This window comes from Dermacentor andersoni, chromosome 5 (genome assembly GCF_023375885.2).
Source record: "Dermacentor andersoni chromosome 5, qqDerAnde1_hic_scaffold, whole genome shotgun sequence".
Classification (NCBI taxonomy): domain Eukaryota; kingdom Metazoa; phylum Arthropoda; class Arachnida; order Ixodida; family Ixodidae; genus Dermacentor; species Dermacentor andersoni.
In genome coordinates this window covers 61,580,295-61,592,682 of record NC_092818.1, presented here as the reverse complement: position 1 = coordinate 61,592,682, position 12,388 = coordinate 61,580,295, and the positions used below count along the sequence as shown (strand labels likewise).

Here is a 12,388-nt window from a genome sequence, read left to right as displayed (position 1 = left end):
CCACTGCAGGGCAAAGGCCTCTCCGATACTTATCCTACTACCCTGGTCATGAGCTAATTGTGGCCATGTTGTCCCTGCAAACTTCTTAATCTCATCTACCCACCTAACTTTCTGTCGCCCCCTGCTACCCTTCCCTTCTCTTGGAATCCAGTCCTTAACCCTTAATTACCATCGGTTACCATCCCTCCTCATTACATATCCTGCCCATGCCCATTTCTTTTTCTTGATTTCAACTAAGATGTCATTAACTCGCGTTTACTCCCTCACCCAATGTGCCATTTTCTTATCCCTTAAAGTTACACCCATCATTCTTCTTTCCATAGCTCGTTGCGTCGTCCTCAATTTAAGTAGAACCCTTTTCGTAAGCCTCCAGGCTTCTGCCCCGTAGGTGAGTACTGGTAAGACATAGCTGTCATACATTTTTCTTTTGAGGGATTAGGGCAACCTGCTCTTCATGATCTGAGAATGTCGGCCAAACACACCCCAGCCCATTCTTATTCTTCTGATTATTTCAGTCTCATGATCCGGATCCGCAGTCACTACCTGTCCTAAGTAGATGTATTCCCTTACCACTTCCAGTGCCTCACGACCTACCGTAAACTGTTGTTCTTTTTCGAGACTGTTAAAGATTAGTTTTCTGCAGATTAATTTCTAGACCAACCCTTCTGCTTTGCCTCTCCAGGTCAGTGAGCATGCATTGCAATTGGTCCCCTGAGTTACTAGGCAAGGCAATATCATCAGCTAATCGCAAGTTACTAAGGTATTCTCCATTAACTCTTATCCCCAATTCTTCCCAATCCAGGTCTCCGAGTACCTCCTGTAAACACGCTATGAATAGCATTGGAGAGATCTTATCTCCCTGCCTGATGCCCTTCTTTATTGGGATTTTGTTGCTTTCTTTATGGAGGACTACGGTGGCTGTGGAGCGGCTATAGAAATCTTTCAGTATTTTGCATACGGCTCGTCTACACCCTGATTCCGTAATGGCTGCATGACTGCTGAGGTTTCGACTGAATCAAACGCTTTCTCGTAATCAATGAAAGCTATATATAAGGGTTGGTTATATTCCGCCCATTTGTCTATCACCTGACTAATAGTGTGAATATGGTCTATTGTTGAGTAGCCTTTGCGGAATCCTGCCTGGTCCTTTCGTTGACAGAAGTCTGAGGAGTTCCTGATTCTATTTGCAATTACCTTAGTAAATACCTTATAGGCAACGGACAGTAAGCTGATCAGTCTATAATTTTTCATGTCTTTGGCGTCCCCTTTCTTATGGCTTAGGATTATATTAGCGTTCTTCCAAGATTCCGGTATGCTCGAGATCATGAGGCATTGCGTATACAGGGTGCCCAGTTTTTCTAGAACAATCTGCCCACCATCCTTCAAAAAATCTGCTGTTACCTGATCCTCTCCAGCTGCCTGCCCCCCTTTGCATAGCTCCCAAGGCTTTCTTTATTTCTTCCGGTGTTACTTGCGGAATTTGAAGTTGCTCTAGACTATTCTCTCTTCCATTATCGTCGCGGGTGCCACTGGTACTGTATAAATCTCTATAGAACTCCTCAGCCACTTGAACTTTCTCATCCATATTAGCAATGATATTGCCGGCTTTGTCTCTTAACGCATACATCTGATTCTTGCCTATTCCTAGTTTCTTCTTCACTGCTTTTAGGCTTCCTCCGTTCCTGAGAGCATGTTCAATTCTATCCATATTATACTTCCCTATGTCAGCTGTCTTACGCTTGTTGATTAACTTTGAAAGTTCTGCCAGTTGTATTCTAGCTGTAGGGGTAGAGGCTTTCATACATTCGGGTTTCTTGATCAGATCTTTCGTCTCCTGCGACAGCTTACTGGTATCCTGTCTAACGGAGTTACCACCGACTTCTATTGCACAGTACTTAATGATGCCCATAAGATTGTCGTTCACTGCTTCAACACTAAGGCCCTCTTCATGAGTTAAACCGAATACCTGTTCTGTAGCTTGATTCGGAATTCCTCTATTTTCCCTCTTATCGCTAACTCATTGATCGGCTTCTTGTGTACCAGTTTCTTCCGTTCCCTCCTAAAGTCTAGGCAAATTCGAGATCATACCATCCTGGGGTCACTGCAGCGCACCTTGCCGAGCACGTCCACATCTTGTATGATGCCAGGGTTAGCGCAGAGTATGAAGTCTACTTCATTTCTAGTCTCGTCATTCGGGCTTCTCCACGTCCACTTTCGGCTAACCCGCTTGCGGAAGAAGGTAGTATTCATTATCGGCATATTATTCTGTTCTTCAACGCTACTAAAAACTCTCCCCTGCTATTCCTAGAACCTACGCCATGTTCTCCCCTTGACTTGTTTCCAGCCTGCTTCTTGCCTTCCCTGGCATTGAGGTCACCCATCAGTATAGTGTATTTTGTTTTGACTTGACCCATCGCTGATTCCACGTCGTCATAGAAGCTTTCGACTTCCTGGTCATCATGACTGGATGTAGGGGCGTAAGCCTGTACGACCTTCAATTTGTACCTCTTATTAGGTTTTCCAACAAGACCTGCCACACTCTCGTTAATGCTGTAGAATTCCTGTATGTTACCAGTTATGTCCTTACCAATCAGGAATCTGACTCCTAGTTCTCGTCTCTCCGCTAAGCCCTGGTAGCGTATTTCCAATTGCTAGTAAGTACAGCGGGGCCTGGTACTTGCGGAGAAGACGGACGTTCGCGCGCATGCGCGAATAAGAGCGGGTGCGAGAGAGGAAATATGGGGACTTTTGCTCCTTGAATGTACGACTCTGCCTGGGCACCACGGAGGAGTTTCTTAGCCCGTGTTGTATGCGCTTGTCCCTAGGCGTGCCGGCAGAAGTGGCGGTAATTCTAAACTTAGCATCGCAAGTTGGCGGCTCGACGCAATCATATTTATTCAATTGTGTTTTTTTACCAATTAAAACAACGTGTCATTATTTCGCATTATTGGCGGCGCCTCCAGGACATCAAAGCTAGAACACGTACCGCCCTGCTTCCAGCTTTGATCACCCAGCTACCGCTTGGCTGCCCCGGAGATGCTGCGCCGCCTGCTTTAATATAACCTCTGGTGCTCTCCTGAGGCCTCCGTTTGCCGGTTACATGTGCCCCCCTGGGGCAGTGCTTGTAAAAAATTCAATCTATCATTGCGGCTAAAAAACCGATCCGCAACTTATACAACACCAGTCAGAACCTTGCCACTTCAGACACAGCGATCACCAAATGGGGCGTCTGTGCCCACTGCCTCACCGCGCAGGCAGTCAGCGGCGGAGCGTAAACAAACTAGACCGCACTCCGCAATGCCGGCATGCCTAGGGGACAAACGCATTAATCACCTCCGTTGTCCCTAGGCAGACTCACATATTCAAGGAGCAAAGGCCCCCAGATTTTCTCTCTCGCACCCGCTCTTACTCGCGCCTGCGCAGAATTGTTGAGGCCGTCAAAAACGCCACGCCCCACTGTACCTACCAGCAATTGTAAAAACGCGGCCGGAAATGTATATGATCGCAGTCTGCAGCAGGGAATGGCGCCGTGTTTCAATTATTGCCTATTAAAAGCATGCGCTACGCTTCTGACGGCACCACGCGCTCGACAGCCGGAAATAACCTGTTATATATATATATATATATATACAATCTTTTTTCGTATCATGCAAATGAGCTGCCCCCATACATTCGAATAAGCCCTTCAATAGTACGACTTGGCAAATGGCAACGAAAGACATCTATTAAAACCCTCCAGTTCTCAAGCTTGTATTATCTGACGGTATTTCATTTCATCAATGTCGACAAACACAGACTTGGCATCTTGAAACCAGTTACAATATAGAACATGGCCTTTACACATAGAAACTTTTTCTAGCAATACACCCAATGTGAAGGCCTCCCGATGCGGTGTTGATACTTCAGAACAATCTAGAATAATAAACGAGATACTCCATGGGCAAGATTTGGCAGAATCAGGAATCGAGAGGCGACAAGCTACGAATTACGTAAATTTTAGCTATCCTAGATGCTCTTTTACGAGTGCTACAGATGTTTCAATTCCTTTTGCCGATTTTCTCAGAAGCCACTTTTTCATGTTTCATGCATCAACAAGCATAATTATATTGACACGGATACTTTTTTTATCTGTATCCGGTCACCGTATATCACCGGCTAACAAATGTTAAGCGGTATCGCTAGGCACAAGACGCGCCTGCACGGATCGGAAGTTTCGCGAATGTTGTCAATGGTTCTGTCGGCTGTCTGTTGTCGACAAACCTTGTACAATCTGATTGCATGCATGGCACGAATTCCGTAGTGGTTTCTGGAAGGCAGGCGGGCACCAGCGAATACGCTGGAACATTAAACAACTGATGAATGAAAGCCGACGTGCTTCACCCACAGATTAGATTTACGATGGTCGCAGGCTTTGCTCGCGGCTATCTTTGCGAAGGAGTATTGCTTTTGCTGGGCACAAGTTCACCTAATAAACAGTTAAATTTGGAACTCCCAGTTCTGACTCTGCATTATTTTCACCATCACTACTACGTGACAATATTTCTAACACACATTTTTCAGTGATACTTTGCACGCCTAATTTTCACATAGTTGGCTGCGCCATGAGCTACCAAAAATGAAATCGTACAACAGCTTTTGATACGATATGGCATGGTCGGGCAGGTGTTTGCAAAGCTATCTTGTAGACAGAAGACGCGCGAGCGTGAGCGCTGATGTCAGTATTTTGTGCCCTATTGTTACTTCAAAGGTAAAGAGAAACTTGCGGCAGGCATACATTTGTTAATCATACGTGTTTTTGAAAGACAGAAGAGCAGAACGAAAGAAGAGCAGCGGCACTGCCCTGCTCTTCACTAGCTCAACATGGCATGAATAACGAGTCTGCTCGATCCCGGTAAAGTTTCTTTTTATCGCTAAACACAGACTGCATGGAATTACAAAGAGCCAAAGACTGAATTTTGCGGGTTTGAGGTACTTCCGATGAGCCAGGATAATTCAAGTACACCAGTTGTCATTTGTCAATGCTTTGCATATGTGTCACTACGCAGCCCTGAACAGGCATAGCAAAACATGCACCACATCAGGAGCAGCATACAACGGCCATCATTTTAAAACCAGGTCGAGGAAAGAGTTCGAAACAACTGCAGCAAACGAATTGTCAAGGTCACAAAGTTAGCAGCAAAAGTGTATATATAGGCAGGCAGTTTGCCCATGTAACGAAAAGGAATAAGCACTACTTGAGCAAGATGGCAACAAACACTTTAGACTAAGAGGATATTATGCGACAGTGGTAAGTGATGTCTACAAGCTGAAGAAACAGGTAAATGCCACATAAGGGCAAGCAGAGAGACTCGCTTGCTATAGCCACGTCGACAGAAATGGGAAGCAAAAATTATAGACGACGAAAATAATGCAGTCTTGCCTTGATCATTGCCCGCTTTGTCATCTTTTGATTGACCTCTGGACAGTTGGTGATGTTCTTGGCTCGATGAGCATAGTCCAAGGTGCTCAATGTCTCCTCCAGATTGGTCATGTGAGGCGAGATGGTCGCAATGATGGAAGTCCTTGTGCGGCCACCCAGAGAGTCCTGCAAGAGCAGAGTCAGCTTGCTTTCCCTGTACGGAACATGTACCAGTTGCGAAACCCAAAGCGCGAACAGCTCCCTATACTTGAAGCCTAATGACACGTATGCTAATATTATTATGGGCTTTCGAACAACGTTCAGACAGACTGGTGACTTTGGAAGCGTATTTTGCGAAGCTCGTACTTCTCACATAGGTTAAGAAAAAGAAGTGACTCAAAGGTAACATCTATGACTGCTACTCTGTAGACCGGTATCTTGATCAACGGGAAACACTGCGCATTTTCTTCTCTATTTCTTTCTTTATTTACTTTTAAACATCTCGCAAGGCAATCTGGAAACGGTAGCGGCCACTGGTGGGTAAAAATTAGTAGAAAAGTGAGCCCATAATTGCTATCCTTGAAATGAGGTGGCTATACGAGTTAACATAAAAAACATGAGATAAAAAAGCGACGGCAACTAACCAGCTCGCCGAGTAAAAAGACGCAAAGTGGTCTACGGGCACTGTTCCTCAGTAACGGAAGGCTGTTTCCTATGCACGTGGCACACATTTAGCACCTGGATTATCCTGCCGGTGGCCTCCTCCGTGAATCGGGCGCTGGCGACGTCCGCCTCCAGGCTGCCTTCGGTCTCGTGCAGTGCTTCGAACACGAGCACGCCGGGCAGCACGCTGTGGAAGACGGCGCCGCTGCCTCGGACCGTCGATGGAATGCGGTGGCATGGATGGGCGGCAGGCAGCGCCGGCAGCGATCCACCGGTTGTGGCTGCAGCCGCAGCGACCGGAACGGCTGGTGGCTCGCCTTCGGGACGACGCGTCTGTGCCTGGCTCGGCCCAGAGGACGACGATGGGCTGTGTCGATTGTAATTGAGGATAGAAGTACAGGGCACGCACGGAAGCTCACAAAAGTTTTTTACAGGCGACACCCGGTGACTTGCACCACAGCGCTGTCCCGGTCCTCACATCTGCTTCTCGTCGAGAAGTAGCGACAATGTCGGTCGGCATTTGCAAACAGACACCTTCACTGCACGCCTCTTCTCTACTCCTACCTCCTCTCCTCAGTCCTGCGAGCGAGGCACTGTCCGCCGTGGCATCTACACTTACCTTTCTTATTGAAGTCTCCTCTACCTCTCTCTCCTGAGTGGCCACCACACTATCCTTTCATCTTGCACGCGCTGTGCAATGTCATCCCCTCCTATCTACAGACTATAGTACTTGTTTAGAGATATCAGTCCTTAAAGACATAGCAGTCACTGAAATGTGGATACTTGATGTGACCTACAATGTCAGAACACCGGGTATGCGTCAGCCCGGGACCAACTTTCGACAACGGGGCTTACCTTTGTCCCCAGATGAGACGACCACGAATAGCTTTTAAAGTTCAAACCACGACCATGAGCTAGACTCAATCTTCGCAATCGTGGCACCGTTCTAGCGATGCAACCGTGCTGTGCGGTAGTGTGACACAGTGTGACCCAGAGAGCGCGATGAAGCTTTGTTGGGGTAGCGCGTCATCCACCCCCACTTGCTGGTATCGCCCTCCTTACAGCTGCCAAACTGGTCGGATGCTCACCCGAGGACAGAGCTGTCCAGTGGCGGCTGCTGCCGCAGGTCGTCAGCGGTTGGCGCAGGTCGCACGGCTGCTTCGGCGTGGAATAGAAACTCGCCGACGATGCCTTCGTGCGGGCTGTCATCGGAGTCGTCGGCCATTCGGACGGGCTTCAGTTTGAAATACCCGATGACAGAGTTCGGAGGCAGCAGCTCGCGTACGCAGTCCACCACTGGGCGAGCAGAGAGATACATGCACGCGTAGTGTGATGGCGCGCGCTGCTTCGTAACTTACAGCGTCATAATATAATTGGTTTGCTGACGCACCGCCCCTACTAGATGAGAAACAAGGTCTGCATGCAACCATGTTCCCATGTGTGCTCGCAGAGGGCATACACGGGAACACTATCACGGTCTGAGAAACTTCAGTGCTGCCTACTGCACATAGTTCATTGTGTAGCAGGAGGCCCATTAAAGAGCTAAAGCGCCATCAACTGTTACTGCGCACGGGCAGTCAACAATACGTGCCTGCATTGTTTTCTTTTATTTTGTCTTAAAATACTCATTGCGCAAGTTTTCAAACTCGAGATGATCCTGTTCGATTTCCCTGCGCACGTAGGTACCTCTAATATTAAGGGACAACGTTGCCGTGAACATATTTTAATGCAGTTTTACTATCAGCGTGAGTGATTGATCTAAAACTGCAGCACTTCGAGACATCGTCATCAATGTGACGTGTGTAGTGGCTCCTCGGGGTCTCTGCAATGTTTTGCCGGCTCCGCTTGTATTGTTGACGTCATACATCTGGATACTGGGATACCGGTGATCCCAGCGCGAAGCACGAACGGATAGACGCTGCTTTCTCTCTTCCATGTCGTACTGGCTTTCTGCATGTGTCTGAACAGACAAACGGCACGACCTGGCTGCCTACTTGCACCAAACACCACACCAAACTGATTTCCAAGAAGTTCAGACAGGACGGAGCATTGGACTGGGCGCAATACGAAGAACCAGCTCGCGCCGATTGTGTCAGAGCCAACGAAGGCAGCGCAAGTTCTTCCTTGCTGGTGTCATGGCCACAGCCAAGGCGCTCGTGTTTGTCGCCGCTCACGCCCCCCAGTGCGCACCTTTTCATATTCCCTTTCATGGCTGCTTGCACCGCTGTCAATTTCCGACCCGCTTCTCTGCACGCAATAAGCTGAAAATGCTTCGCTATTTCCACTATGGCAGCTATTGCTACTTGCACATCCGTCGAATTCACTTAGGGATGACGATAACTAACCACTATTCTGACGGCAACGACGTATTGTAACACGTTCCCGAATAGCAGACGAATTCTGCGACCGGAACTTCAACAAGCTTCCTCCTCAACGTCACTGGTTTGTGAGAGCACGTGATTGCGTTTTCGGCTAGTTTCCGGAGTGCAGTGCTGGGGCCGCCGCTAGGCTAGCTACAGTTCTTGGCGCGCGTGTTGAAGTTGCGTGGGAAATGATGATAATTAATGTTGTTATCCAATATTCGTCACACACTTACATTCACTGCTCTTTCATTCCGTGAATGACAGGCGCAGATCGAATCATGAAAGCATAAATGTAAAAAGAATTCTTGTCCTTTTTTTTTTTTTTTTTGCTGCCAGTGGTTCTTTAAACGCGACCTTGGAGACAGAACAAATTACTATTGAGGGCGTTATCGTAGTCGGGCTTGATGGTAGCCACTCACTTTCGGCATCGCTTTCAACGGACACTTAATATATACACATATATATTTAATTAAGCTCTATTAGTGCAATAGGTTTCTGCGGCATCAATGCTACCACTCTTTCCCCAAGATGGTGCATGGTAAGAACGCCGGCCTTAGAATTCTCGCATCAGCCCACAATGACTTGGATTTTCAGAGCATCTGCTCTCGGATTAATTATAGTTTATCGGATGAGGAGGATCAAGTCAGTACATTCTAAGGACGCCCCAAAGCCCTACCCCAATATACTAGAACGTTTCTCGACTGTCCGGCTCCGCCTCTGCTAAAGATAGTGCTGGGAAGCATGCCATCACATGACACAAGTTGTCATTGCTCTTCAGTCACAGTCCATACCAATTCTTAAAAAGCGCAGCATCTTCTTTAGGGGAGGCGTGGAATTGTGCTAAACTCTCTGTGGAATACAAGAGCGTCCAGTCGAGGATCGTTTGAGAACACGGTGGTTAGCGTAGGACGCTCACACACCTTTTACTGTGCCATAAAACGGCCTAAACATGAGACGATACATTGAAATTTGTAACGCTGACCTAGCGGCGCTGAGGTTTGAGCCCGTAATTAGATAAAGGTGTGCTTAGCTTCCAGTCCTTTTTAGCCAAACGAGATTGATAAATAATACTTTGCGAGTTTGTAAAATGATTTACTGCTGCTTTTAAATGTCCCTTCATTAAGCCATGAACGAGACGCTGTGTTACTTTCTCGTGGCTTTTGGCGGAAACCTGCTGGCCTGTGCACAGCGCGCGCTTACCCCTCCCGTCCTCGTTCAGGTCGGCGTGATAGGACAGCAACGCAAGTGATGGACGCATGCCGGCCAGGCGCGGGATGTTGCGGTAGCGAGCGAATCTCGGGCGCAGGATCTTCCCGCGTGCGTGAGGTCTGTCCGGCACTGGCTCCGGGATCGACTGCTCCGATTCCTGCGCGCGGGAATGCACAGCAGCAGAAATGGCGGATCCGGCAGCAACGAGTGACTCTTCAGAGTCGGTGCAAAGTGGTAAAGGCAACAGTCTTAAAGTCAACTGCTTTCCGCAACCTTTCGAAACGACATCTATAGCTGAGGAAGCCTTCGGTGAGCAGGTCACTGATCGCGTCGCTGCGGTTGGGTCAAAGGTAAACAAACGCCTGCGCAGAGAGCGCGTGTGCGACCCAGAACGCAACCCTTGTCCTTGTCTCTGCTCCTTGGGTTTTTTTTGTTGTTGTTGTTGTTGTTGTTGTTCTCGTTCAAAGAAGTAACGCTGTTACGCCTCTAATCAGGTATTGAAGGGCGCTTACTGACTAAGGCTTCGATTTCGCGATCTCAACGCGTGCGTTAATGTGAACAGTTACAGAGAATTTATTTGTGAATATTTCTTATTCGTACCAGATGGGGAAACTATGATTTTTGGCGTGGGTAATGTGTCTTTTCCGGATTTTTTGGGCAGCTGATGTCTGTCCTATCGGGTTATCCACCTGGAAAGGCCAAATGGCTCTTCATATGTTGCATGCGATGTTTTTTTTTTTTTAATATCTGTTCGAAATACAAGAAAGGACTCCTGATATACGTGCAAACACGCTACATAGGCTTCACTAAAGCAGTGAAATTAGCACGTAATATTCAATTTAGGAATGCGCCAACGCACTTGAGAACCTGGTACATTGATAAGTGCATGCCGTCGACATTCCAGTCGTGACTGTTGTGCCAGTCAGATTTTTTTTCGTTCTTTTTCTTTTCTTATTAGAGCTCTATAAAGGGCAACAGTAAGAAAATATAATAATGGCCATCGTTATGAATTACTTGCTTTTGGCTTCACCATAGGTTTCTATTCGTGCGCCCGCTCATCTGGACAGAATCGCAACCACTGCTTTGACACACTAGATTGCTTCGTTCTGTATTAAGTCAGGGTTAATTCATATTCAACCCATAAAGCTTCGCTATATATGAATGAGTATCGTTCGCTCTTTTCTTTTTCCCTTCACGCGTATCCAAAATATCCGCAAAACTTCAGTGAAAAGGTACCTGTGCGTGGAGCACATGTAGTCATATGATCATCTTGGCAAAATGTTGTTAGTCGACATTTAAGGCACAGAAAGCCACAAAATTATAAAAAACAATTAATTCCTACTGAAAATCGAACCAAAAGCCAGCGCTCTGTCTTTAGCCACCACAGAGCAGACACTCCAACTGCCAAATGATAAAACATCACTGGTGACGTCGCCAACTCTGCAGCGGAGAGGCGCCCTATCATATTTTGCACGAATCCGAGCGCGAGAAGGCTGTATGCAGGCGGAGAGGAATAGCGCGAACATATCGGCCGGTAGTGTAAAAAAAGAAATTAAAAGGAAGTAAAGAACGCCAATGGCATGCACAACTCCGACAAAGGCTTTGTTCTCCATCATAGACGATAGGCCAAGATGCGCACTGGGGAGGGGGGGGGGGGGGGCAGACCATGTGGGAGAAGAATGCTGTTTGCGCGTGTGCTGCGTGATTCTGCTGCCATTGCACCCTTTACAAGAATCCTTACAGACTAACATTTCTCGGCGATCTTGTTTGAACTGCTTAGACAGAACGGAAACTTTGGTATGCGCATCTTTTCAGGTCTCTGTAAAGCCTGTCCAATCCTTCGAAGACACTGCGCTTACTGAGGGCACTTGTCCCTGAATAACTTTTGCCGCTTCAAAGGCCCATAGACTGAAAGGGACAGGCGCGTTTTTCATTCCCATGAGCTTTAGGTTATCACATGTTGTACAGGAAGCCCGCAACGCGGCACCGCGCCAGAGCTTGTTTAGAGAACCACTATAGTTTCGAAACGTTTGACAAAGGCCTTACGCGTCACTGAAGCTTCATCTAATCTGTACAGCTCCAAGGTGATCGAGTAAAGCTTTTGGAAAGAATGTATGAAGCAGCCTGGCCATGGATCCAATAATGAGTTAGTAGCCACAAGTGCACAAGCCCGGACTCACCGGTGAACAGCAGATGGAGACGGAGATCAGTCTCTTCCTCAGAAGAGCCAGTGCTACCGACTGCCACAGCCGGTTCACCTCGGCGCACGCGAAGAGCTCCTGCATGCCAAGGTAGTCCAACACGCTCTCCCCCACGAACTCAACGCCTGAGATGTCGCTCACGCCCATCACGGAACCCGGCTGTCGGTCGCAAACGGACATCGTTTTGCAAGCTGAAGACGCAGCCATCCACGTAGAACATGCAGCGATGCGCGCGCTCTTCGGCACGTTCTTCTTCTCTGCTTCTTATTCTTCTTCGAGAGCGCAACTCCACGAGACGCACAGCGGGAGCTTCTATGAAGCGTTCCTCCTCTGGAAAAAATAATTGTTGATACTTCCTCGATATTTTATTTTTTTTTCTCAAGAAAGAAACATATAGCTGCGAACTAGCATTAAATGCGAGAGAAATTCATTTGCATTACGTCACCCCACTTTGAGGACCGGTATCCCTCATTTAAACCACGTTCTCCCCATTGCAAAGTGTTGTTCACTCGACACACGCCTTGCTTGCGACACACGCCTCGCCACACTGTGCC

At 47.6% G+C, this 12,388-nt stretch overlaps 1 protein-coding gene across 1 annotated transcript; it reads right to left on the bottom strand.

Moving 5' to 3' along the window:
• Positions 1-5,263: 5,263 nt before the first annotated feature.
• LOC129380240 (uncharacterized) lies at positions 5,264-12,153 on the bottom strand. Its single transcript, XM_055070466.1, has 6 exons — positions 11,814-12,153; positions 9,625-9,790; positions 7,150-7,357; positions 6,137-6,428; positions 5,420-5,584; positions 5,264-5,305 (listed from the first exon to the last, which is right to left on the bottom strand). Exons 1-6 carry the CDS (start codon positions 12,039-12,041, stop codon positions 5,264-5,266), a joined length of 1,101 nt encoding a protein of 366 aa, XP_054926441.1. The 5' UTR covers positions 12,042-12,153.
• Between the last annotated feature and the right edge of the window lie 235 nt (positions 12,154-12,388).

Coding starts and splice junctions, on each gene's coding strand:
- LOC129380240 (XM_055070466.1), bottom strand. CDS start 12,041: ATGGCTGCGTCTTCAGCTTGCAAAACGATGTCCGTTTGCGACCGACAG. Junction 5,585..6,136: donor CCACCGGCAGGATAATCCAG/GTGCTAAATGTG, acceptor CTGCTCTTGCAG/GACTCTCTGGGTGGCCGCAC. Junction 5,306..5,419: donor CAAAGCGGGCAATGATCAAG/GCAAGACTGCAT, acceptor CTGTTTCTTCAG/CTTGTAGACATCACTTACCA.